Genomic DNA, 24904 nt, shown 5'->3' with positions numbered 1-24904 from the left:
TTGTAAACCTATTTTCAGTGGCTGCTAATAACCCCTCAGCTGGGTATACCATCCTTCACTTAAACAATCCGCTATTGTCAAACCTTCCAGTGGCTTCCAGTTTTTCGCTGTCAGCAACGTTACTGCGAAGAACATCTTTTTATTCAGAAAGCTTTTTCTGTTTGTCCTGTTTCCTTAAGATAGTTTCCCAGAAGTGGAAACACTGGTTTAAATACTGGTTAGCATTTTACGTCTCTTCATGCATATTGCTGGATTGTTCTCCCAAAGGGTGACCCTGGTCCTTTTCCCGCCAGCAGAGTGTGAGAGTATTCTGAGGGCAGTTTCCTACTCTAACTGGCTTTTTGTTCCTTCCCCAAAGCCTCATAAAGAGAATGGCCCAGAGTGTGGTGGAAGTGATGGAAGATGCAAAGGGGAAGGTCCAGGAGAACCTTCTGGCCAATGGAGGTAGGTTCCTGAAGTGCGTTTATGACGGTGCTTTCCCAGCTCATTCTGGTCCATCAGTGGCCTCAGATGTGGCCACACAGTAGCGGCTGAAATGATACAGGTACCACGGAAGCTCCAAACTGACACATCGGCACCGCTGTTTGGACGACGTGCGCCTTTACAAGCTTATAATCCTGCTGTCTCATTTCTAAAGCATCTGGCATTTCTTACCTGTAGCTGAACTCCTCAATGAAACTTGAAATGAAAATGGATTCAATGAGGTTTAATGGTTGGTTGGCTCACCCACCTTGTCTATCAGCCTCCACTTTATCCCGCAGGGAGTATTCCATCCCCACCCCCCAACCGATTTATCCCTTTCCCCAAGCGAGGCTGAAAAATGCCTTCATTGCTGGGAATGCCTCAGACTGAATTCTTTAGTTGTGCCCAGTAGGTAGAGGAGAGATTGACCAAAAACACTTTGGGTAGCATGTTTGCATTTGGCATTCTGTCTCCCCTATGCGAACAGGATAAATCTTTAGATTCCAAAGATGTTTTGGTCCATGAATTAGTGTACAGACAATTTGAGCGCACTTAAAATGTGCAAGACAAAAACTTTGAGGCTTTGGAAACCTTAGAATTAGGTGTTTCAGCATCTGTAGAGATAATTAAACCTATGACTCTATGCATAAGTGTACTGAAAATGAGAACATATATTCTCTATTTAATATTTATTTATATCATTTATTACATATAAATTAAAGTTTTTTCTCTTCTGGGAACATTTCTTTTTTTTTGGCCACCGTGTGGCATGCGGGGTCTTAACTCCCCGACCAGGGATCGAACTCGTGCCCCCTGCAGTGGAAGCGTGGAGTCCTAACCACTGAACCACCAGGGAATTCCCTCCTGGGAACATTCGAAAGCTTTTTATTTGCTTGTTTTAACTGATAAATGGAAATGTTCGTACTCCCAAATCTGAACTTCGTTTTGTATGTTAATGCAGTCTAATAACTCCACCTTGTTACGTTGCAGGTTTGAAGGAAAAAATGAAATGTTTGAAGAGTAGGTTGTGCGTTGTTTGTTGTGTGTGTGCTCAGTGTGCCACCCGCATGTCCCCGGGAAGGTGGAATCTCAGTCTGGTTGTAGGGATACGGTGATCAGGTGACGATGGATTTCTCAAGTGACAATCTCGTAGCGTGGTCACGGTATCCATATAACACAGATGGCCACTGTTTTTTCCCTCCCCCCTCTTCCTTGCATCTCCCTTGCCTCGAACAGCAACACTGCATGCCTCCTGGAGTGGTGAATGCCTTGACCCTGGAGTTCAAGATCAACTTGGGCATCTTTTGGCTTGTGGTTCGCTTCTTGCCTTGATGGCTGTCCCTAGCGTCCTCCTGCCTGTTGTTGGGGGCTGGCTGTTTTGTGGACCCTGACGACTTAAATGCCAGGCTTAGCTTTGTATGGCCTTGATGGGGTTCCCGCATACAGGAAGCCTTCTTCTCTCAGGCCCCTCCTGGGAGAGTCCCTATGCCCAAACAGGCCAGTTCTGGTTTCCCTGTTAGAAGGTGTCGTTTGCTTTGGTTTTTCTCCAGCCTGCTCAGACTGGTGGAATTGAAGCCAGCAAATCCTCTTAGGACGAATACAAATCTTTACAGAGTAGAAGTCACCAAAATGCCTTCCCAAATGCAATCTGTTAGTTACACTGAGATTTCTTGCCGAGGCTAATCAAACAAATTATTTTGTTCAACTGATGAACTGATCTTACTTCCCAGCAGGTAACTCATAGGGCCCTGGACTGAAGCGCGAACTTAGGGCCTAGAGCTACTTTTCTACATAAAAACCTGGTCTTGAGGATTCTAGGATTTGAGCTCACATTACAATAACGATCAAAATGCTTACATTCTACTCAAAACTCACCTCAATTAAAATTAGATGTTATTATTACATCGTATCCATTCCCAGTCCAAATGGCACGACTCTAAGAGCCGCTGCTTCTCCTCTCAGGAGGGGGGGATTCAGCTTCATTTGTTCGTATGTGTTTCATTATCTCTAGGCCTCCTGGGAGTTGGGTGCCCACAACTTCCAGACTAAAGCCTCCAAAGCTGGTCCCGTACCCCAGCCCTGTGCAAACAAAGGTCAAGGACGCTAGGGCAGTGCTCATGGCCGGCTCCTGAACATTCATCATGCACGGTAGTGTAGTAAAGGCTCTGAAAACTACTGCAGTCAAGAGACCTTTGAAACAGTTTGGCTCAGGCTTTCCTGATATTATTCGGATGGGGAAATATTTTTCTTCTGCAGACCACCCAGGGAACTAGTGATTGAGAGAATTAGCTGGAGAAACTCAGTGTTGCCCCCAGCAGGTGGGATTTTAATCTGATGTCGCTGAGGGTGCACCCAAGTCTTCTGGGCTGTGTTTCCTGGAGGGCCGGCAGCACTGGCCTTGGAACGGTCAGGCTTGGTCCTTTGTGACCTTGGCAGGTCACCTCCCTGGGTCTTGGTTTTCTCACCTGTCAGTGGACTTAATCCCTTTACGGTTCTCTGCTCTGCCCGGGGAACCTTTTGTTCTTGTTGGTTCTCTGCCTCTCGCTGCGCTTGGAGCGTGGAAGGACACAGACGCGTGTGATTGCAGCAGAGGCCGAGTGCGCAGAGCCAGAGCCATCCGAAGGCCCGTCTGGCTGCCCGGGCAGCAGGCCGCTGCCTGTGTGGTCACAGGTCCTTCTTTCGGCTGCTGCCGGGAAGGCCTTGTTTTGGTTCTTAGATGACATCGTCGTTGCTCAAGGGCAGCCGCCTGTGTACAGCGTGTTTTGATTCAAAGTGAGCCTGCCTGGGCCCTGGTCTGACCTCACGGGCCCTTGATCCAAGCCCCATGCTGCTCCCTCGAGACCAGGCTTCCGGACTTCAGCTAGGGAGAGGGGAGGGGAGGCGAGCCTGTCATTTCCGGAGCAGGCGGAGGCGAGGCTGTGGGACTGGCTGCCCAAGAGGGCCCAGGGCTGCGCTTTCTAAGGCTGAGGACGGTCCTCACGCGGAGAGGGCTAGGCCCTTGGATGCGTGAGCTGGGGCCGGGGGGAGGCGGCAGTGTCTGGAGCTGGGGCTGGTGCTCCCCACCTGGAAGAGGAGGTGTCGGCGGAGGAGGAGGAGGAGGAGGAAGGAGTCACAGTCACGAGCCAGAGGTTTCTGGAGGCTTCTGCGGGGAGACCTTCACCGTCTCCTTATCTCACCTCCTCATTCATCAGACGCTCGTGCCTGGCCATCGAGTACCAGGCGCTGTCCTGGGTGCTGGGCGTCCAGAGGTGGTTGTCCTCCAGGAGCTCGCGGCCTGGGGATCCGACCCACAGGGCCTGACGCGCTGTGACGGAGACCAAGTGCTCAGGAGTCTCCACGAGGAGGGGCGCTGAGTCTTAAAGGAATTACAGGCATTCTAGTGGAAAAGGGGGACGCGTTCTCTTCGGTCTGAGTGCCGTAAAAGCCTGGAGTTTGTGAAAATGCATGGACACGAGACCTTGTCTGAAATGTACCTCTTCTAAGCAACCCGGATAGTGTTAGTACAATAATCAGGGTTATTAGGCAGATTCTCATATGAAGCACTTGCTCCCTGCTGGGCACTGTCACAGGCTCTGGGGACACAGCGATTATCACCTGCCCTCAAGGAGGCTGAAAGAGCCAGGGAATCAAGGGTGATCGTGCCGCGTCATTAGCGTGATGGGGCTGGCGAGCATCCCAGGGCTCAGGCCAGCAGGGGGAGGGAGGGCTGGGCAGGCTTTCAGGAGTTGGTCTCCAGCCTGATGTTTAGGACAAGAGCAGCAGTGAGAGAGAGAGTGAGGCGTCGGGGGTGGCTTAGCTTGGGTGGTGGTGTGCCCATGGGGTCTGGGGGTGGCAGAGGCAGGAGTCTCTAGAGCACACATCTGCCTGGCACCTACCTAGGGCGGGCTGTTCCCCGGCCTGTGTGGTGGGCAATGGCTCCCACCGGGCAGCATGTGACCGCATGGGAGGTGTGTGACCATTGTGCTTGCCCAGGGCCTGGCCCACAGTAGGGTCCAGTAGCAGGATCCGGGTGACTGCTGGCACACGAGGAGTCCTTTGTGACGGTCACTTCTGCCTCTGACTGCACCCCTGCCATCATCCAGACCTCAATTCACTTCCTCCAAGGCCTGGATCCTTCCTACAAAGTCATTTCCCTGACCTAGTGTAGCAATCCCCAAATCCATATTAATACCAAATCAATACCAAAATCTGTATTAGCTCAGGCTGCCATATCAAAATACTGCAGACTGGAGGCTTAAACCACAGATGTTTATCTCTCACAGCTCTGGAGGCTGGAAATTCAAGGTCAAGGTGATGGCAGGTATGGTTCCTGGTGAGAACCTGCTCCCTTCCCTGTGTGTTCACATGGCCCTTGCTTAGTGGGAGCACGGGGGGTGGGGGGGCTCTTTGGTGTCTCCTTATAAGGGCACTGGTCCACTTGGGTCAGGGCCCCACCCTTGGTGCCTCAGAGGCCCTCTTGTCAATCCCAACGCCGTTGGAATCTGAAGGACCCTCTAAGTCAGGAGACCAGAGGTATCGGAGTGTGGTTCTTGCGAAGGTGCCGACAACGGCGGCTTCCCTGTCCCCCCAGAGTGTGGCCGCGCCTGCCCGAGGCCGGGGTGGGGAAGGAGCGTCGCCCTCCCTGGCCTCCACGTTCCTTGTCTCCTTTTCTGGTGGACGTTACACGACTTAACTCTGTGCCAGAGTTTCCTCATCTCTGAGACAGAGATAATAATAATATTGGACAGGGTTGAAGGGTAAATGAACTGAAATAACTCATGCGTCCAGGCCAGGGTAAAGCACCAGCCGGCGTCAGCTACTGTAATGGTCATCACCGGCATCGTCATCCTGCTGACCTCCCTCCCGCAGGCCCCTTCCCTCCTCCAAGCCCCACTTCATTTCCACCTGCCGTGTGGGAACATAACTGACCCGGATATCCGACTTAGCTGGTCCCAAGCTGAGTCCGGCTCTGCTCGCCTCTGCTCCATCCCAGGCTGCCGCCTCCCCGCTGCCTGGCGGAGGGAACATGCCCTCCTTGCACCCGTCACCCAGCCTGGAGGCCCAGCTGTGCCCCGATCCTCCTTCGTGCCCCGCGGGTAACTGCCCCTGCGTGCTGTTGTTGGCCCCCTGCCTCTGCTCCCCGGGCAGGGGCCCCTCTTAGCTTTCCCTTCTCTCTCCCTCGAAGCCCCGGAGAAGGCTCCTCAGAGCACCGGTGTCCTCGCCCGGCTGGGTCCTGACCTCTTGGTGACCTCTCCGCAGTGCTGTTGAGGTTGGAGTGACGCGTGTCCCACTCCGGGCGCGTGCGAGGGGCTCAGGGAGTGGGCGTGGTGTCTGTAGCGCCACAGGAGAAGGTGCAGACGTGACCTTCCTGACCCGGCCTGGCCTTCCTGTTCCCCCTCCGTCCACACTCCCTGCTCCGTCAGCTTGACCCGGGGGACCTCATGCCCCGCACGCGATGCTCACCATTGCACCCCGCCTGGCGCCCAGCGTCCTCCTTCACTGGCCACGTGGCAGACTCTGTCCCATTCCGTCCCTGCGTGAGTACGGGGTCCCCATGAAGCCCTCGGAGCCCCCCCAGGACAGGGCTCTCCCCCTCCTTCCTCAGCCCCTGCCAGCCTTGTGTTACGCTGCTCACCGTGGTGTCATGTTCGACTCGTGTCCCGAGCAAACAGGGAGCACCTCGAAGGCGAGGGGGCTACGGTCTGCTGTCTCCAGCACGGCAGTGAGCTGGCCTTCAGTCACGGCGACTGAATGCTGAGGGGGCAGTGACCAGTCCCGGCGTGAAGGGCCAGCGTCCACATAACCTGGGGTGAGAGCCCAGGATAGCAAGGCCCGTCTTGCTGGGGTTCATGGAATCCTGGGGGCCCCCTTAGCGCGTCCTGCACTGAAGGGGTAATGGACCGGGGTGTAGCCTGCAGCTGGCCCCCGGGTCTCACCCTTTCACTGTGCCTGGTGCTCCCCTGAAGAGAGAGGGCCCTCGGGAGGTATGCGGACACCCCTTCGCGCTCCCACTTCTCAGGTCAGGAGGCTGAGGTGCAAAGAGGTTTGGTTACTGACACGCCCCAGGGCCCCCAAGCGCTGCTGGCTGACCTCCCAGCCCTTTCCTCCACCCGCGGCTGGTGAGAGACAATCACAAACACCCTGAGCACGCAGGTTTAGGCTTGCTTTTGGAGAAATTAAGAGAGAAAAGAAAATTTGAGAAAACACTGATTTGTTCCACTCACTATACACTTTTATGTAAAGAACATACCCTGACAAATGCATGTCCGTACCAGGTGGTAAAAACCACCTTCACTAACTCCAGTATTTCGCTAACGTTGAAAATGCCTTTGTTAAAACAGACGTGTGTGAGGACCTGGCTTATGTCTAGCCCAGGGACGTGGGAGAGGCAGGGAGATGGTCATCTGCAGGGCAGGTGGCACCCATGGTGGCTGTGGGGCCTTCGGGGGTTGGCTTGGGGCTCTCTGGGGTACCTTTGGGGTACCTCGAACTTACAACTTCAGCTGGGAGTGTGGTCGAACCAACTGGAAAGGCAGGGGATTCGTCTGGTGCCGCAGAATACCTCCGACTTCGTGGCCACCCCCTGGGAGAGCAGGGCCTCTCACACGTGGGGCTCTGGGGCAGCCGTCTGAGTTCGAGTTCGGGTGCAGGAGCGCACCTTTGCAGCATCCTGACGGTAGGGCCACCCGTGGTCCTGGCTGATGGCTGGCCTGGCCCTCTGCTCCCGTGGGGAGCATCTGCTCTCCCGGAGGGGGAGGGCGCCCTGAGTCTGTCCTCCCGTTTCTCTCATTGCTTCCTCGGTTTCAGTGGGGACGCTTGGCCTGCCTGGGTCTCAGGAGAGACGGGAAGTCCACTGTCTGTTGCAACGTGTTTATGTTCTTCCAGCTGACTTAACGTCCTTTGTGACCCACTTCGAATGGGACATGGCCAAGTATCCTGCGAAGCAGCCGCTGGTGAGCATAGCGGACACTCTGGCAAAGGTAAGAGAAGGGCTTTCTCTTGGGGGACGTCACACTGCTGTGACCGGCGTCACTGACCATCTGGGGTGAAGCTACACGATGTTTGCACCCTGGCGAAGCAAGGAGGGACTTTCCAGAGGCGGGAGGCTGGGGGGATTCTCGCCCTGCCCAGTGGCCCTGGGTGGGGTCCCTTCCCCTCTGGCTCCTGCCAGCCCTGACTGGGCCCTGAGCTGTGGCCTTCCATGTGCCGGGCAAGGTCAGACACCTTTGGGTTTCAGGGCAGCCCTGGAAACGGGTTGGTGACCACCTGTCCTCCCTACACCTCTTCCAAATCTGCCACTGGGCAGGGTGGCTTCGTCCTACAGGACACTCCCCTCGACGGGTGCTCTGAGCCCCTGGTGTTCTGACCCCAGACCCCGGTGCCCGTTCACCGCGCTCCCCTTTGAAAGATACTGATGGAGAAGTCAGCCCCACCCTGACTCTCCCGACCCCGACGGTGATTGTTTACTTAACAAAAACTGTCTGCTTCCGTGGAGAGTTTGGCTTAAGAGCCCTAACTCCTGGGAGGCAACTCTCGGGGTCCCACCCCTGGTGACAGTGGGGAGGCCGGTGAGTGCTGCCGCCATGATTGCACTGTCTCGGTGAGCGGGGGCCTCCAGCTTCTGCTTCATTGATAAAAGCATCAAGGCGGAGCCCTCTGGGGACATCGCGGGTGTCTTGCAGCGTGTTGGCTCCTGTTGGTCCCCCTGCGGGTGGGCGCTGATGAAGAGTCTGAGATTTAGCCTGATGGTTTATGGCCACTGTCCCTCCCCTCCCTCCAGGATGCACAGAGCCCCTAATACGTCACGTCTCCTGTGGCTGGGTGGCTGGGGAGCATCTCAGCCAGACCGGGAACAAAGCCTTCCTGTTGTCTCAGGGCGACAGAAGCGCCCAGGTTTGTCTGGGCGGGTCAGGTGAAGGCGATGGGCTGCTGGGACCGCCCCCCCCCCCCCCCCGCCCACCTTGCAGTCCTGTGCATCTCCTGCTGGCAGGCTGGCGCCCGGCCTGTGTCTCTGGGAGCACGGGTGGGACCAGAAGGCTCCGGAATCTGGGTGCGGCTCGTCGGGCACCCTTTACGTCACAGAGGTCCCAGCCCCTCCTGGGGCGATTGGGCAGTGATTCTGGAAGGCCCTTCGAGGAGGGGCTCCCAGAGCACCTGTGCCAGGTGCGGCATCCAGGAGGGTGCTGTGCCCCTCCACCCCCAAGCTGGAAGCACACAGTAGTTTGTGGGACTGGCCGCTCCCCACCCTGCTCTGGTGAGGCCAGGCCGAGCCAGGCAGCATGGCCAGGGCTGTGCCAAACGGCCACTGGGGACAGCGCTCGCCGGCATGGCTGTCCCGGCGATGCAGGCAGTGAGGAGGGTTCCCAGAGTGCATCGGGGCGTCAGCTGAGGGGGGAGCAGAGCAGTTGTAGAGGACAGGACCTGGCTTCTGTCTAGTCCGGGGGACCCAAAGAGTGACTTTGGCAGGAAGGCAGGGTGGGGAGGAGGGCAGTGGTTTGGGAAGCGCTCCCTGTGTGCCTGGAACCATGCTGGGCTTGTACTTCCCACGTCACCCCTATGGGGCAGGTGTCGCTTTCCTCTGCTTTCAGATGGGGAAGCTGGCTGAGAGGTTGCGTGGCATCCCCCAGGACCTGCAGGTGTTGAAGTATTGCCCTGGGATGGGGATGCAGGTGTTGAAGTATTGCCCTGGGATGGGGGTGCAGGTGTTGAAGTATTGCCCTGGGATGGGGGTGCAGGTCTTGGTTGGGCTATATGCCTGGCATCGCTTCCCAAGGAAGCCCTGGGTTGGCTCCACTGCCAGGAATCAGCTCTTTGAGGCCAGCCGGGCAGAGGCTCCGGGTATTGGCTCCCCCACCCCGTCCTGCCCCAGGAGCACTCGAGCGCTGCCCTCAGCACTGGCTCAGGCCTGTTCCCCGCATTGGGAGATCTGAATCTGTTAACTAGAGACGTCCTAGTCAGAGGAACTCCCTTCTCCGAAAGTGCCCAGTGTCTTCTAGGTGTCCGAACAGGTCTCCCCACCTGGGAGGCGCCCTGTGCTGACACTCACAGGGCTGGGCCCCCGACCCTCCCGACAGCTGGGAACTGAGCCCACCTGCCTCCCCTAATGAAGAGGAGCGAGGATGGGGATGCAGCCCCTGGCTGTGTCCGTCTCCACGGGCTGGGTCACAGTGTGGTTTCAGAAAGGCTCCTGAATCTCACCGGCATAACATAGCAGTTTCTTTGCCTACCGCACGCATGTCCACGGTGCTCGGCGGGGGCCTGCTCCCTGCCAGCCCACTCGGGCACCGGCCGCTGGCGTCTCCACCACCTGAAGCATCTCTGGGTGCTGTGCAGGGAGGTTCACGGGGTCTCAGGACTCTGCCTGGCGCACCTGCCCTCAGCGGTGGGAAGTGCACGCCAGCCGCATGCCAGAAGGAGCAGGACTGGGAACGTTTGGTTCTGGAATGTTCTCGAAGCACTGCCTTGTGCCGGCCGCGCTGCCCAGAATTGCAGAGAGGACCCAGACCCAGCCTGCCCTTGAGGGGCTCAGTCTGTTGAAGAAAGGGCTCACCTTTCTGGGTGACCTGCTCTGAAGACTGTAGCAGCTCAACGGTAATTCCATGGCACTGAGCTCAGAGAGCTTCAGGAGCTGACACCACGTCACACAGCCAGAGCTGGAACTGGCATTCAAATCTGGGCCTGACGGGTTCCCAAGTCCTAGTTCCTCTCATTGTTTTGCTGGTTTCTAAACACAACTCTGTAGTTTTTCATTGGCTTTGGTAAAATCAGAAGAATAAAGACAACACAGGATTTTTTGTTTGATTTTTTTTTCCTTTTAAAAAAATTCAAATGTATAAATCTTATTTTAAAAATCAAGATCTGTGGCTTGTAGCCATGTCAATTTCCTGGTTATGATATTGTACTCTTGTTATGTGAGATGTTACCAATGGGTGAGACGGGTACATGGGATCTCTGTGTACTATTCTTGCAATTTCCTGTGAATCGATAATCATTTCAAGGTAAAAAGGTTCTAAAAATTGTAAAAAAAAAAAAAATTATAAATCTTATTTTAAAAATCAAACAGTCAAAATGGAAAGGTGAAAGAAAGTGTTAAAGGCCCCCCCCCCGACATCACCCACATGTCCCCTCCCCTCCAATTGCTGCTCCCTTTAATCTCCCTGAAGGTAACCAATGTTTACAAGTTTAAAGTGGATCCTCTCATCTATATTAAAAGTATATATATTTCAACTCAGAATTGCTCATATCCTACAGATCGCCTCCTTTTTCTGTGTAGTGATTCCTGAGATATTCCCATAGCAGCAGTGGTGTGCTGATCTGTTGTGTCTGTTGGTGCGATGTAAATGTCCCCTCCGCAGCCGAGGGCGGGCCACCAGGGAGGCGCCCCTGAGTGTGTCTCCTCCCGGCGTGGCCTGGAGGAAATGGGCACAGTCTCCCAAGAGCCGCGGGGCCAGCCCTCAGCCACTGTGCCACTGGCACAGTAGTCCGTGGTGTGGGTGCTGTGCTTTGTCGGACCCGTTCTGTGTTCGTGGACCCTGCTGTTAAAGTGTGAGCCAGAAAATCCCCACAGTTCCCACGTGCAAGAGGGGTTCGCCGCTGTCTCTGAGCCGCTGGCTTCAGTGACCTCGAGATACTGATTTGCAGTGATCGTCGTAACAGCCGCTGTGTTGTGAGCGCTTCTGTTGAATTGGGCCCGGTGAGCATTTTTCTCTCACTGCTGTGGGTGAGTTATCATCCCGGCTGAGCAGGTGGGGCACCTGAGGCCAGGCATCTGGAGACCTGAGCCTTGGGCCTCAGTTGTCTCATTTCCCTGCCCACCGCAGGAGGGGATCCTGGACGCGCTCCTGAAACTTCCAGAACAGGGGGATCTCCCTAACGTCAGGCTGGTGACCTGCCTCCAAACTGAAAAGAGCCTTCCTACCTACATAGAACAGGAAGAGGCTGCCGTGGGGCACAGCTGAGCCTGGAGACCTGGGTGCTGGTCGGGGCTGGGCTACAGCGGGTCCCCCGAGAAGCCGGGATGGGGGTCAGCCCAAGCTGACCTCTAGCAGAGCCTGAGAGCACGTGGAGTTGGGGCCCTGGGGGCCCTGAGAGTACGAGATGGGCTTGAAATCGGGACAAGACTCAGCTTGCTGAGTGATCCTAGAAAAGCCATTTATATCTCGAGCCCCTTGTTGGCAAAGTGGGGACGTTAATAATCCCTTCCCTGCCTCCCGGGGTGAGCTCACTGTAGGGTCAAATGCTGGAAGGCCTGGGAGAGCAGAGGCGAGAAAAACGTAAGCCATCCCGGCAAACGGGCAGGGTGCAGTGTTTTCCTTAAGTGCACCAGGAGCAATTTGCGGCAATTTTGAAAAGTTCAACCAACTCTTTAAACTCTTTTGCTTTTCCAAATAGCAACTGGCACAGATTGAGACGGACCTGAAGTCCCGAACGGCCGCCTACAGCGCTCTGAAGACAAATCTGGAGAACCTGGAGAAGAAATCCACGTGAGTATTCGGGTTCCCGCGCTCCTCGCGGCCTCAGGGCCTGGCCAGGGCAGCGTCCAAGCACGGGCTCCTGCACGGGCCTTTCAGATCACTGGGTGAGCTGGGTGTCTGTGTCTGAGAGAGAGAGACAGCCAGCCAGCCAGACAGACGGACAGACAGACACAGAGGCACTCCTGCCTCTTCAGGAGTTACGTGCTGGGCAGGGAGGGCCAACAGTAACAGTGGTTGATTGAACATACACGGAGTGAAGGAGGGGAGGGTGAAGAGGGTCAGACAGTCTCTACCTCCCTCTGATGTTTCTCTTTTTCTTCTTCGGATCAGTGTTTATTAAGTACCCACTATACTCAGGCCTTATGCTAGGCCCTAAAGATACAAAGCAGAATAAAATATCCTTTCTGCACTTGGAGAGCTCACAGTTATTCACTCAACAAATACTTATGGAAAGTCTGCTTTGCGCAAGGGGTACGGGTGTAAACCGGACAGATAAGGTCTGGTAACGTAAGGAGTCCGGGACAGATGGGCACTGCAGGGTGCCTTTGGAGAGGGACCCTAAGGGCCTTATCAGTGGTGGCTGGTCGGCATGGGGAAGAGGGCGTGTCGGTTCCGGGCGGTGCAGTCTGGAGAGCCCTGTGGGACGGCTCTTTACCTAAAGCTTCGGCCTTGACTAAGGGCTCGAGAACTCTTTCCTCGGGAAGCAACGTGCACTTGGGTATTTAACCTCATGGCCTACATGCTGACGCTACAGACCGTCTCAGTAGTTGTGTTTTGGCCCATTTGCTGATACAATAGCCTTGATCCCTGTGCTAAAAATACCATGACCTTGATGAGACAGGTTCCACTGGACACACGTACAAAGCTATTTCAGGTGAATGTCCCCTGGCTGCTGGACCTGTAAGGTGTGTCAAGTGAAGTGGAGCCCTCTTCTGGGCCTGTCCCTGCCCGGAGTGGCCCAGGTGGTGGCGTGAGCCGACCGCTGTGTTCCACTTGGGTAACATAAGCTGCCTGTCGCCAGCGATCCCCTCCCAACAGCCGGTGGCTTGCTCCGGGGCAGCGCGGCTGACCGAGGTGTTGGATTCAGCTCGGGTGACTGGTGATAGGACCTGGGGTCCTGCCAGGCACAGCAGTTCTGGGCGCCCAGACACACAGCCGGGGGACACTTAGCCCAGGGCCCGTCCCCCTCCCCAGGAAGCGTCCTGAGCCTTGCTGTCCCCTGCTGCCCCTGCTGTCCCAACACCTGCGTGTCGCGGGCGTGCCGGGGGTCTGTGGGATGCCTCTGTGTGCTTTTCTGCTGGTCACAACCCCTTTGCCCCACGCGGATGCAGGGGGAACCTCTTCACTCGGACACTGAGCGACATTGTGAGCAAAGAAGACTTTGTGTTGGATTCTGAGTACCTGATTACACTTCTGGTCATTGTTCCCAAGTAAGTGGACCAGGAAGGCGAGTGGTGTGGGGTCTCCATCTGGGTTGGTGATCACAGAAGGAAACTCGTCCCGCCCAGCAGAGATGAAGCGGGAGTCCCGCAGGGCCAGATCCTGGAGCCCTAAATGGCAGCTGTGGGGTGGTCAGGGGAGCAGGTGGCAGTGCTTGTGGCGGTAATGGTGACAGAAGCGGTCATTTCTTGGGCATCTGCTGTGTGCCCGATGCCACACACCGGAGCTCGTTTCCCTCACAACAAGCCTGGGGTCGGGCGGGGGCTGTTACTAGTCCCTGGTCCTGCGGCCAGAGAGGTCAACTGGTTTGCCCAAGCTCACACAGGGCCAGGATTAGAGCTCCCAGCAGGCATCTCCTCTGAGTCCTTCTCACGGCCCCTCCACGGTGCCTGGGGCCTCATGGGGAGGCTAAGCCCCAGATGGGGCTGGGGACAGGGGTCCCAAAGCCCATGGCAGGGCCTCCGGGGATGTTTGGGGCGCTGTCTGCCCCCTAGCCCTGCCCCTCTCAGTCCCTCAGGGAAAGGGGCACGCAGCTTCCTAGACTCTCAGGACACCCCACAATCCTTACTGCAAAAAATCACTGAGCGATTCTGTATTCTCACAGACCAAGCTATGCACAATGGCAAAAAACCTACGAATCCCTCTCGGACATGGTGGTCCCACGGTCGACGAAGTAAGTGAGACCTCGGCTTGGCCCCAGGGCCTGGGGTGGGGGTGGGGCATGTGTGGGTGCTCTGGGACACCTAGCCACCAAACATGCCCCAAGGGCACAAGGGCCTTCAGCCCTCCACACTTGTGCCTTCACAGCCACACACTCAGCCACATGCCAGACTCCCTCCATCTTTCAGAACCCCGCTTCCTTGCCCCCTCCTCCGGGAAGCCCTCCCTGACTACCTTGTGGCCCTCAGGGCATGCAGGGCCTGCGCTGTGCTCTGCTCTGCATTCTCAGCTTGGCCTGGATTCTTCCCCACCTGAGGGTCAAGCAAGAGCCTGGCTGTGATGGCCGCAGAGCACGAGCAGGGGAGGAAAAGAGTCTCGACGTGTGGCCTGCTGGGGTCAGAGCAGGAGCGGCCAGTGAGGGCTGGAAAAGTGACAGCAGAAGGGACAGAGGAACATATTTGAACCACGAATACCACACAGCTGGGAAAATCAACAGTTTAGCGTTACGGGCATGAGCAAGGATAAATCTCACTCTGTGATGTCAAGCGCAAAGCAAGTTGCAGAAGGGGACACACAGCACGAAGCCATTTATTTAAAATCTAAAAATAGACAAAACTAAACTGTATGTGACTTGGGAAGTGCAGGTGCACGGAATTATGGGTGTTTGAGGATGAGAAACGCCAAACTCAGCACAGCGGTGACCTAGGGGTGGGATTAGAATGAGGTTGGGGAGGGCATGTGGGGCTTCTGTTGTATGAAAATTGTTTTATGTCTTAAGCTGGGTGGGGGATACATGGGTATTTGTTCTCTGTACCTTTTCCTGTGCCTGAAATAGCTTGCACCTTAAATGATTTCTCAATGAGTCTTGGGCAGGCCTGCCCACTCCCATCCCAGCCCAGAGGCCTCTGGCCTGGGACGCCTGCTGGCTCTCCCAGGGTCACAGACTCACGGGAGATAGCAATCAGGAGCTAAACTGAAGGGTGCAGGGCGCAGGACAGTCACAGCCCGAGGTCACCAGGGGAGGCTGCCAGGGGCAGAAGGAGGAGGAGGGCGTACAGGCCGGCAGAGGAGCTGGCCCTCGACGCTGGCCTGCTTGGCAGGAGCGTTCACTGCTCTCCAATGCTGGCTCTCCATGGCCAAGTGCTGGGAACTCCTGCCAGGAGAGGCTGCTTCAGGAGGTGGCTTGACTTCTCAGACCAGAACCCGCAGGCCCTTCATTGTCAGGGGGCACCTGAGAGTCTGCTGAGATTACTCTGGAAAGGTTTCTGGAACCGGGGTCAGCCCCTAGGGGTGTGCGCTCGGAGAAGCAGGAAAGGTGACCCGAGACCCTGCTTGGGCCCAAGGGCTCCCATTGTCAGGTCATCTGGCCAGCGGGACTCAAAGACGCTCAGACCACGGGCCCCAGTGACCCCCATACTGAGGACAGCAACCGCAGTGGTCCTACGTCAAGGTGTGCCAGGGAGACCACGTCTAATTAGAACATTGTGACGTCGGACGTGAAATGCCCATCGCGGGATGGTTTCCACCAGCTGGAACTTTGCCCTCTGCTTCGTTACAACCACAGCGCGTGAGAGGCGGCGCGCCCCGCTCGGCACGCCAGGTGACTAAGCCCTGCGTGCGGCTTGCTCTCGGCCGGTTCATGGCCTGGAGCCCACCCCAGATCCGAGCAAGTCTCCGGCGTTTAGGTCACCCCGGAGCCCTAGCCTGGAGGGCGAGTGGAAGTAGCAGGAGACGCCGAGAAGGCGCCGGCAGCTGACACACGCAGCCAGAAGTTAGGCACCAGGAAGGGACGCCCTCGCTTCCTCCACCCTCGCTGCCGCCACGGCCACCAGGCTCCCCCTGCAGCGAGCCACCCCGCCGGGGAGAGGACAGGCTCCTTCGGCCCAGCTCCGGGGCCTGCTGGTGGGTCCAGTGAACAAACGCTTCTCTCCCACAGGCTGATAGCTGAGGACAACGAGGGCGGCCTCTTCACCGTGACCCTGTTTCGAAAAGTGATTGACGATTTCAAAACCAAAGCCAAAGAGAATAAGTAAGGGCTGGCCTCGGTGGGTTTCCCGGGTTTGGTTTGTCTCCACTGGCGGCGGGTCTCTGCTCTGACTGGAAGCTTCTTAGCGAAAGCCTCTCGTTTGCTTATCTTAAGGTTCACTGTCCGTGAATTTTACTATGATGAAAAAGAAATTAAAAGGGAAAGGGAAGAGATGACCAGATTGCTGTCGGATAAGAAGCAACAATACGTGAGTCTATGATACAGGCCCGGAGGATTTTCTTGAAGGCGTTGGGTGGTCCCCGCCCGCGCACCCAAGGCCTGGAGCAGAAGGGCCCCGCCTAGTCCCAACACCCCACGCCCGACGTCCCTACTTGCCCCGTGCACACTCCTGGGGCTGCCAGACAGGGTCTGGGGGAGGGTGACAAGCGTCGGTAACCTGGAGGTGACACATGAGCCGTGAGCCCTGCTGTAGGAGATCTCACTGAGCCCGGCACTGCCCTCCGGGAAGGAACTCTTAGCTCCATTCTGCGGAGGAGAAAGGCTCCGAGAGGTGAACGAGCACTGGCCCTGGGACAGGACCCCGCCTGCCCCCTGGGGTCGAGCAAGGCTGTCAGGGCTCCGGGCAGGGGCGCCTGTGCTGAGAGTGGCAGGGCCGCCGCCTTGGAGAGTGCAGCCAGCCGTCACCCGAAGCCCTGGTCCGTGTGATGTCCAGGCGTGCTGTGACACCCCCGTCACCAGCACCTGTGTGTACCTCCCCGAGGCTTTCAGCAAAGAGTGGGTGCTTACCCTAGAGACTTCCAGCCACAGCCACTCAGGACCTTCTCATATGTGAGGGCAGCTGAGCTCAAGAGAGAAAAACAGATTTTCGTTTTTGCAATGTGAATGGTGTAGCCTTGAGAGAGTCGCTCTGTAAAACGGGCACCTTCGGGACTCAGCATCCTGCAGCTCAGAGCGGGGCTGAGCCAGGGGGGGATGTTTTCAGGTCCCCTGCCCTACAGTCCCCCCAGGGAGGGTTCTCAGAGAAACTTCCAGTTCAGCCTCTAGAGTAGAGAGGAAGGGAGGGGTGAGGAAAGTTGGTGTGTAAACATGAAGCTGTGAGTGTGTGTTTGGGTGAAGAGCCAGTGCCCCCCGTGGGGCTGTGCCTGTGCCCCGGGCCGCCTCTTGCCTCGGGCTGGGGGATTCTGTGCCTCCCGCCTGACCTCTCTGGGTCCGTGGCCTTTGCACAGGGACTGCAGACACCTGGCCCCGTCAGGAGTGAGAACCAGCCACGGGGCCCCGGAAATGGGGTCCCCAGAGCCCCACTGGATGGACCCATCCCCCTCTGAGGAGGAAATGGGAACTGATCATATAAAACTGCCTGTGAGGGATTTCAGCCCTTCTCTCCCCGAGGAGAAAGGCACGCGCGCGCACGCACACACACACATAGTGTGTGAACATGTGTGTGCACGCCAAGGGAACACACGCTTTTTAGATCCACAATCTGTTGGGCTTGGGCCAAGGCTCCGGGGCCCTTCCTGAGACTAAGGACTGAGCTGGAGCCCTATGCGCCCGGCCTCGGACCCGACTCACCAGGCAGGAAGGGTGCTCTCCAGCAAGAGCTGAGATCCAAAGGGTTTCCTCCTGCACCTGAGCTCGCCCAGAACCCTAATATCCCAAGAAGGCTCCAGCCTTCTCTTTAGCTGAGCCCTTTCCCCGCTTGCTTTAGTCCTGGCCCGAGCCCCCCACGGTGTCTCTGGAGGGAGCTAGATGGTGGCACCTTTCACAGGTGACCAGGGCGAGCCTTTGGCACCCCCCTCCGCGCTGGCACAGACCCCCTGGGGATCGAGGTGATACACCCGAGCCCAACGCCTGCGCCCCTGTCTCGGGTTGCTCGCTGGCACGTTTTCGCGCGGTGTAGGTTTCCGCTCCCTGGTTTTGCCCCGGGAAGTCCTGCCCGGTCTCCGTGGAGGGGAAGCGGAGCTCCGAAGGACAGACTAATTGGAAACTTGTAGTTCCCTGCGAGGCCCTTGCTGGGCGCCAGCGAGCGGGGGTCAGCTGGGGTCAGCCCTACCCCGGCTTCTTAAGAATCTCTTTCCCCCTTTAGCCTTTTTGGAGGTGCATAGGACCAGCATCCTGCGTCCGTCCTTTCGTTACCTAGGTCCTGGGTGTCAGTTCCCTTTGAGAGCACAGGATGGGATTTTCCCGCTTTTTGCACCTGTCTGCAGAGAAAGATGATGAAGGGTCGAATGTGTCCTAACAGCACACCTGACCAGTTTTCTGCGTGTAACACGCTTAAGTGCATCCTGACGGCCAAGGAGGCTACTGTGAGCTGGACTTGGGAGAGACACCCTGACTCAGCCCAGACAGCCCGGAAGGCGGAGCTGGTTCCACAGACGTTCCGGGGAGGGGGAGCTCCTGGCCGAGGCCAGGCCGAGGGAGGGGCTGTGGGCTCTGCCCCTGGAATCTGGAACCCGAGGACGTTAACACCCCCGCCCTGGAGGGGGCGTGCCAACTGCACCTGCGCACCTCCAGTCCAACCAGCACGCAAGTCCCGAGGGTGGGCTGGCACGCCTGAGCCTGCCCTCAGGTGCTTTTCAGGCCGTGAAAGTGATTTCTGTTTGTTTGTGATGCATGTTTGCTGAAAGATTAATAAATCATTTCTGTGCCTTTAGCAAACTTCCTGTGTTGCTCTTAAAAAGGGATCATCCACCTTCCCGGACCACAAGGTTAAGGTAACCCCGCTAGGGAACCCTGATAGGCCCGCTGCGGGGCAGAACGACAGAGAGAGAGAGAGTGAGGGCGAGGGTGAGGTAAGCAACCCCCCGGGAGCCCTGGGGTTCCCCGGCTCGCATGTCCTCGCCCGCGCAGGCATCTTTGGAGAAGACAAATCCTTGCGTTTCCTGTTATCTACTATGGCTTTTGAGGTCTTAAATTCAGGGATTCCAGAATCATGCCTTCCTCCTAATCTGCAGGGTCTCTTGGGAGCTGCCCTTCCCCTCCCCCTCCCCCAGCAATGATTGGTGCTTGCTGGCCAGGGTGCCTTTGTCCTGGCTGGCGGTGGCTGGAGCTGGTGATGGGGCAGGTCCTGGCTGGGGGATGGTGGTCGGGCAGCTCAGCTCTCTTCCCCTGGGTGCCCACCCCTGACCCACCCCTGACCTTTGTGGGCATCCCAGGAGGACCAGCCATACCAGCATTAGCGATAGCGGCTGTGGCCACGTGCAGTGGGGCTGTGAGGAACCCCCTGGAAGTGGCGGCTGGTGGATGATGCCGGGACTTGGGGTGGAGCCTTCGAGAAGGGGGGCTCCTTGGCGGTGCAGTGTCAGCCAGAAGCTTGCTGGCTGCCTGCTGAAAGCCCCGAGGTCAGGGGCCGCCTGGCCCCCCGCGGCCCGGTTGGTGATGGCCCCATGCGTGTGCCGGCTGGCTGGCCCGCTGAGCCGCCCCAGCGCCAGGTGCCCTGGAGAACGTGGGCCTGGGCCTCACCCTGGCCTCGTCCGACCGACTCGCTGCTTCTGCTGGCCCCTGGGCGTTTCTTCTCGGCTCGGGGCTTGCTCTGTCAAAACCCACGTCCTTTGTTGGCCAGGCGTCGGGTGGAGTGGCCGGGAGGGGTCACCGCACTCCTGTCCCTGCAGGGCCCGCTGCTGCGATGGCTCAAGGTGAACTTCAGCGAAGCCTTTATTGCCTGGATCCACATCAAGGCACTGAGAGTGTTTGTGGAGTCTGTGCTCAGGTGCGTGGACGAGATGCCGCCCTGGGCTGTCCTGCGGTGGGAGGTCGGGCGTAGCCAGCTCTGGGGCCACCTGGGCTCTGCCACCCCCTTCTGGCCCCTCCAGCCTCCTCTGGGACACGCCCTGGCTTTCCTGCCCTCTTCCTCTGCAACTCCTGGCTCTTGGCAACAGGCTTAGGGTTTCCTCAGTCAAATAAACCTTCCCTCAGTCCTGAGGGCCCCTGCTGTCCGGTGCTCTGTCCCTTTCCTGCCAGTCATGGGGCTGGTGTCCTGCTCCGCCCACCCCCGCTCTGCAGCCCCCCAGGGGCCAGTGGCTCCTGGAAGAAACACCAGCACCGACCGTCTCCATCCTTGACCTTTGAGGCCTAACCCTCAAGGCAGCACAAAAAGTAAAACCCAAACCAAACCGAACCAACAACAGCTAAACTTATTTTACCTTTTTTTTTTTTTTTTTAAAACAAATGCAAAATAGGTTCACTATTTTGTAGAAACTATAGGTAATCCCAAAAAGTGAATAAAAAGCACCAAGAGGAAACACTGCTAACATTCTGGTGTGCTAGCATCCTTCAGATTTTGGGGGTTTGTTTCTTTAAATTTGCAGATATGCATAACTTTTTAAAACTTTTTATTTTATATTGGACTATAGCCGATTAACAATGTTGTGATGATAGTTTCAGGTGCACAGCAAAGGGACTCAGCCATACATATAACATGTATCCATTCTCCCCCAAACTCCCCTCCCATCCAGGCTGCCACATAACATCGAGCAGAGTTCCCTGTGCTATACAGTAGGTCCTTGTTGGTTATCCCTTTAAAATATAGCAGTGTGTACATGTCAATCCCAAACTCCCTAACTATCCCTTCCTCCCACCCTTCCCCCCTGGTAACCATAAATTCATCCTCTAAGTCTGTGAGTCTGTTTCTGTTTTGTAAATAGGTTCATTTGTATCATTTCTTTTTTGATTCCGCAGATATGCATAATTTTTACAAAATTTTTACAAAAATGGAATCAAACAGGAAATATTTGTTGAAGCCTGTTTTCTACCGTGTTTGAACATATCCCGTGTCCTGAACTATGGGGGATCTTGGCAGCACTGCTCACGGCCGCTGCCCCCTTCTCCCAAAGCTTGGCCTGCTCTGGCCTGCAGGCTCCAGTGCCCCTCGGCCCCTCTGGGGTGGTCTTGCTGGGCCCCTTCCGCCAGGCTGACTGCCCTGCTCTCTCTTTCTTGCCCAGGCTTCCTAGGTCTCTGCTGCCATTCACTTCCAGACCGGCTTCACTGGATTCCTGACTCATCTTCCCTCCCGCTCCCTTCCTCCTGATGCCCGTTTCTACCAGTGGCCTCAGGTCCTTCCCCAAACTTCAGGGCCCGCTCGGACACCTCCGCTCCCTCATCCTCACGTCCTTCCCCCCTCCCTGCACCTCTCGCACCCCTGACAGCCCTCCATCCTGCCTTTGCCTTCTCTTCCGCCGTCTCGTCTCCCGCCCCAGCTGCTGCTTGGTCCCCTGCCTCCCATTCATCCTGCACGTGGCTGCCAGTGTGGTTTTGTCCAAATACACACCGGGTCTGATGGTGGCTTCTCATCCTCTCAACCGTCTCAGACCCCTGTAATGGCAAGGATTGTGGCACTGGGCTGAAGGGCACACTCAAGATAACCCGGAGTGTTCCAGCCATCGACAGGATAGACGGGCCCCAGTCTGTCCCTGCTCACCTTGAAAATCAGTGGTTCTCAGGCCCAGTGTGGCAAAGCCTGCCCGTCCTTACAGGATGCCCATTTTGCTCAAGTGAGAGATGGAGATGGACGTCCCTAATATCTTGTTTAAGCTCGGTAAAACAGAGTATATGCAAAAATAATTCTTTTCAAAACTATCAATGTATGACATTTTAAAAAACTGTACTTTTTATTTCTCTTGAATAGTTGTAATACATGAACACTGTAAAAAAAAAAAAATTCAAGTTCAGAAATATGTACTGTGGAAAGTAAGTTCCTCGCCATCCCACTGCCCATAGATCATCCCAGTTAATGGTTTCAAGACTCTTCTCATCCCCTAAATGTCATCATTTATACTTAATGTTCTGCAACTTGCTTTTTTCATCTGCTTTGCATTATAGTCTTATCAGTATGCATAGAGATACTCGCTCCTTCTTAATGGCTTTTTCATATTCCATTGTACGGAGAGAGCATAAGCTAAGAAAATAGATGTTAAACCAACAAGTTGATTAGAGCAGACGGGTAAAGTTCGCCTGTTTCTTGATCCTCCGACCCCGCATAGGTCTTTTCCCCCGGTTCGCACTTGTTGCTGTGTCTTTTCTCAGAGCTGGTTTTGTCCTTTTTCCCTACCCTGAGAGCTGGAGGGGAGGGCTGGGGTGACTTGGCCTCTCTGCCTGTCACCCAGCCCAGAGTCAGACAGAGAGGAGGTGCCCCACGTTTGTGGCCTGAATCAAAGAGAAGTGGACCGGCCCTCAACTGAGGAAGTGCTGGTTCATTCTCAGGGTGAAGTGAATCAGGGGCTCAAATCACCCAAGGTGAGAATGGAAACGGGCCCTGGGTGAGTGGTGGGGCCATGGTGAGACTGGAGAAGCCGGTAGCTGGGTCATTAGTCTGGATCTTGGGAGAGGTCTAGTGGGGAATGGATATTAGGGAATCACCAGTGATGATTGCTGTGTGTGGATGGGTTCACCTACAGAGAGTCGCTTAGAGGGAATGTACCAGCATTTAAGGAGTGGAAGCAGAGAAGCCTGTGTGATGTCAGAGGCCGGAGGAGGGAGAGATGGGTGAGTCAGGGAACAGAAGGTGAAGGCTTTGGCTGCCTCCGGGATGGGGCCGCTGGGAGGTCATTGGTGTGGGCAGCTTGAGCGTAGTGGCTGAAGGGTGCTCGCGTGACATAGGACATTGGGTGCTCTCGGATGTGCGGTGAGAGCGGGAGGGAGTTGGCGGGAATTTTTATTTTAAACGGCACGATGGTGCCACGTTACAGGGGAGGGTGGTGGCTGCAGTATTCTCAGCACGGAGGGTGCAGGTGGAGGGCTCCCCACCGGGGGGCCCGCAGGGGAAGGAGGCTCCTGTACTGAGGCATCCGGGAGGGGGCAGCAGGGGGGCGGCCTGGAGGAGAAAGGAGCGGGGAGAGCCGACCCGCCGTTCCTGGAAAGCGCGTTCCGAGCAGGATGAGGAGGTGGTCACTTAAACTGACCTGGAGGGAGGGCTAGCAGGGAAAGGACTGGAAGGGTCTGGGAAGAATGTGCAAACCCTGAAACCAAGAGGGGGGTGGGCTGAGAAAGGGGTCCAGGGCGCGGAGGCTGGATGAGGGGGCGGGGAGCATCCATTCAGCCAGTAGGGATGGGGTGCCTGTTATCCGCCGTGCACTGGGGATACGTGAGTGAACAAGACAGATGCGGACCTCTGCCTGCAAGGAGCTCACAGGCTGCTCGGGAGGAGAGCTCAAAAGACGGGGTCCTTGTTCAGGAGGTTATCCTTCCAGAGCAACCTGGTGATGAATGCGGTGGGATGACCAGATCGGAGGGTGGCAGAGGCAGGTTCTGTGTCCGGGTAGCAGAGTGATGGTCTAGCAACTACATCTGGGAGCTGGAATGCCATCTCCTGGCATATATGTTGCCTGGGCTGTGAGATTGGTGACCGCCGCCCTTTGAGAAGGCTGCAGACTTCCCTGTAGGAAGCGGGTAGAGCTGCGCTGGTGAGGTCGAGGGTGTGGGGTGGGCTTCCAGGGCACTGGGAGCTCGGGGAGGAAGTTCAGGAGGGAAGGCAGGGCGAGGGTAGCTGCTCGTTCGGGTGATGGGGGCTCCGGAAGCACGACGACCCTCTGCTCATTGTCCTCTGGGTGACCAGAGCTTTGGTGACAAGGAACAAAGAAGGAATGAGGGGCGGTCAGCTGGGCCATCCTCTCACCCACCATCTAGCCCAAGTGCCTCCGCCAACCCTGCCAGCATCTGCCGGCCTCTGTGGCCCTTGCCTCTTGGGTTTGGCAGGGCCCCGCTCAGCCAGTGTTCTAAGGCAACGGGACTAGGTACGTCTTATGCTTGGTTACAGTGAAGCAATTACAAATGGCCCTTTCACGTATTTACTTCACCTTTCTGCAGATCCCCTAGGAGACCTCAGGACTTTAGTGAACACTTTGCACCATTAGCAGCCAGAAATGAGGATGGGAAAGCCAGGGGCTAGTTTATGGGCATTGACTGTGAAATTAAAACTAAGTAATACTAACAGGTCAGGCAGTAAAAGGGCATCTTAAGGCCAGCTTTCACATGCTGGGCTCGGGCATAAAGAAGCACAGGTGGTAAGTATTGAACATCCAAGCGTTTGCTCCCTGGTAGTATATATTATGTATTTTAAAAACACTGAGAATCACAAAATGCATGTTTACTGTTTATGTAGTACTCAGTGTAAATATTTTAAGTGTTTTGAGATACCACCACAGGAATAGCTGCCAGCAAGTGGTTTCAAAGGTACTCGTGCATACAGAGTCCATTTAAAATCCTTTCTGTCCACCCAAAACTCAGCAAAAGGAATTCACAATCTTGATAAACTAGATTTGCGTGTGTGTGCGTGTGCTGGTTTTTTCAGTGGAGAAAAGTATGTCAGCTAAGCTGGGTTTTAGACAAAGGCTCTGGAGTCAGAATATTTAGTCAAACAGCCTCCCTTCAACTTGACCCCTCACCACCTGATGATCACACACACCCCGGAGACTCCTTGGCTCTTTATAGTCAAAAAACTGTCACTGTATCAGAAGTGGGTGAGCATATTCTAGAGACTTTTCCATGCACAAAGATCTAGCAATTAGTCTCACTTCTGACCCTAGACATTCCACTCGAGTTTTCTTTTCCTGAGCTATGTTGCCTCGTTTTTCATTCTTACTACAGCGTCAGGTTCATTTTACCCATATTTGCAGCAACTCTACACTTTGAACAGGTATGGATTGCCAGTGAACTTCCAGGCGGTTCTCCTCCAGCCTCATAAGAAGTCATCCACCAAACGTTTAAGAGAGGTTCTGAACTCCGTCTTCAGACATCTGGATGAAGTCGCAGCCGCAAGTATATTGGATGTAGGTATATCATCCAGAAAGAGCTGCCTTTCTACAGTAAGGTCAGCCTCTCCACATGGGAGGTACTTTCCAAAAGCGGTACCTGCCAGACCGTTAGGAAAATCTACACTGCACAAAGGTGAAAGTTTAACAAGAGGCTGTGT

The 24904-nt window shown here is 55.9% G+C and overlaps 1 protein-coding gene across 2 annotated transcripts in view; it reads left to right on the top strand.

The window, feature by feature from the left end:
• Positions 1–24904, top strand: part of ATP6V1C2 (ATPase H+ transporting V1 subunit C2) — a 51985-nt gene that overhangs the window by 26677 nt on the left and 404 nt on the right. The window contains exons 4-13 of one of the 2 annotated variants that reach the window (XM_059942211.1): positions 359–444; positions 7327–7421; positions 11833–11924; positions 13247–13345; positions 13960–14028; positions 15952–16044; positions 16156–16249; positions 18654–18791; positions 19611–19708; positions 24629–24761. In XM_059942211.1, coding sequence (XP_059798194.1) covers positions 359–444; positions 7327–7421; positions 11833–11924; positions 13247–13345; positions 13960–14028; positions 15952–16044; positions 16156–16249; positions 18654–18791; positions 19611–19708; positions 24629–24761 — 997 coding nt within the window. The remainder of the gene's footprint in view (positions 1–358; positions 445–7326; positions 7422–11832; positions 11925–13246; positions 13346–13959; positions 14029–15951; positions 16045–16155; positions 16250–18653; positions 18792–19610; positions 19709–24628; positions 24762–24904) is intronic. The other variant, XM_059942212.1, reaches the window with a different exon arrangement.

Source organism: Balaenoptera ricei, chromosome 13 (assembly GCF_028023285.1).
Source record: "Balaenoptera ricei isolate mBalRic1 chromosome 13, mBalRic1.hap2, whole genome shotgun sequence".
Taxonomy (NCBI): Eukaryota; Metazoa; Chordata; class Mammalia; order Artiodactyla; family Balaenopteridae; genus Balaenoptera; species Balaenoptera ricei.
The sequence above is the reverse complement of the archived record's forward strand: the minus strand, read 5'-3'. Positions and strand labels throughout refer to the sequence as shown.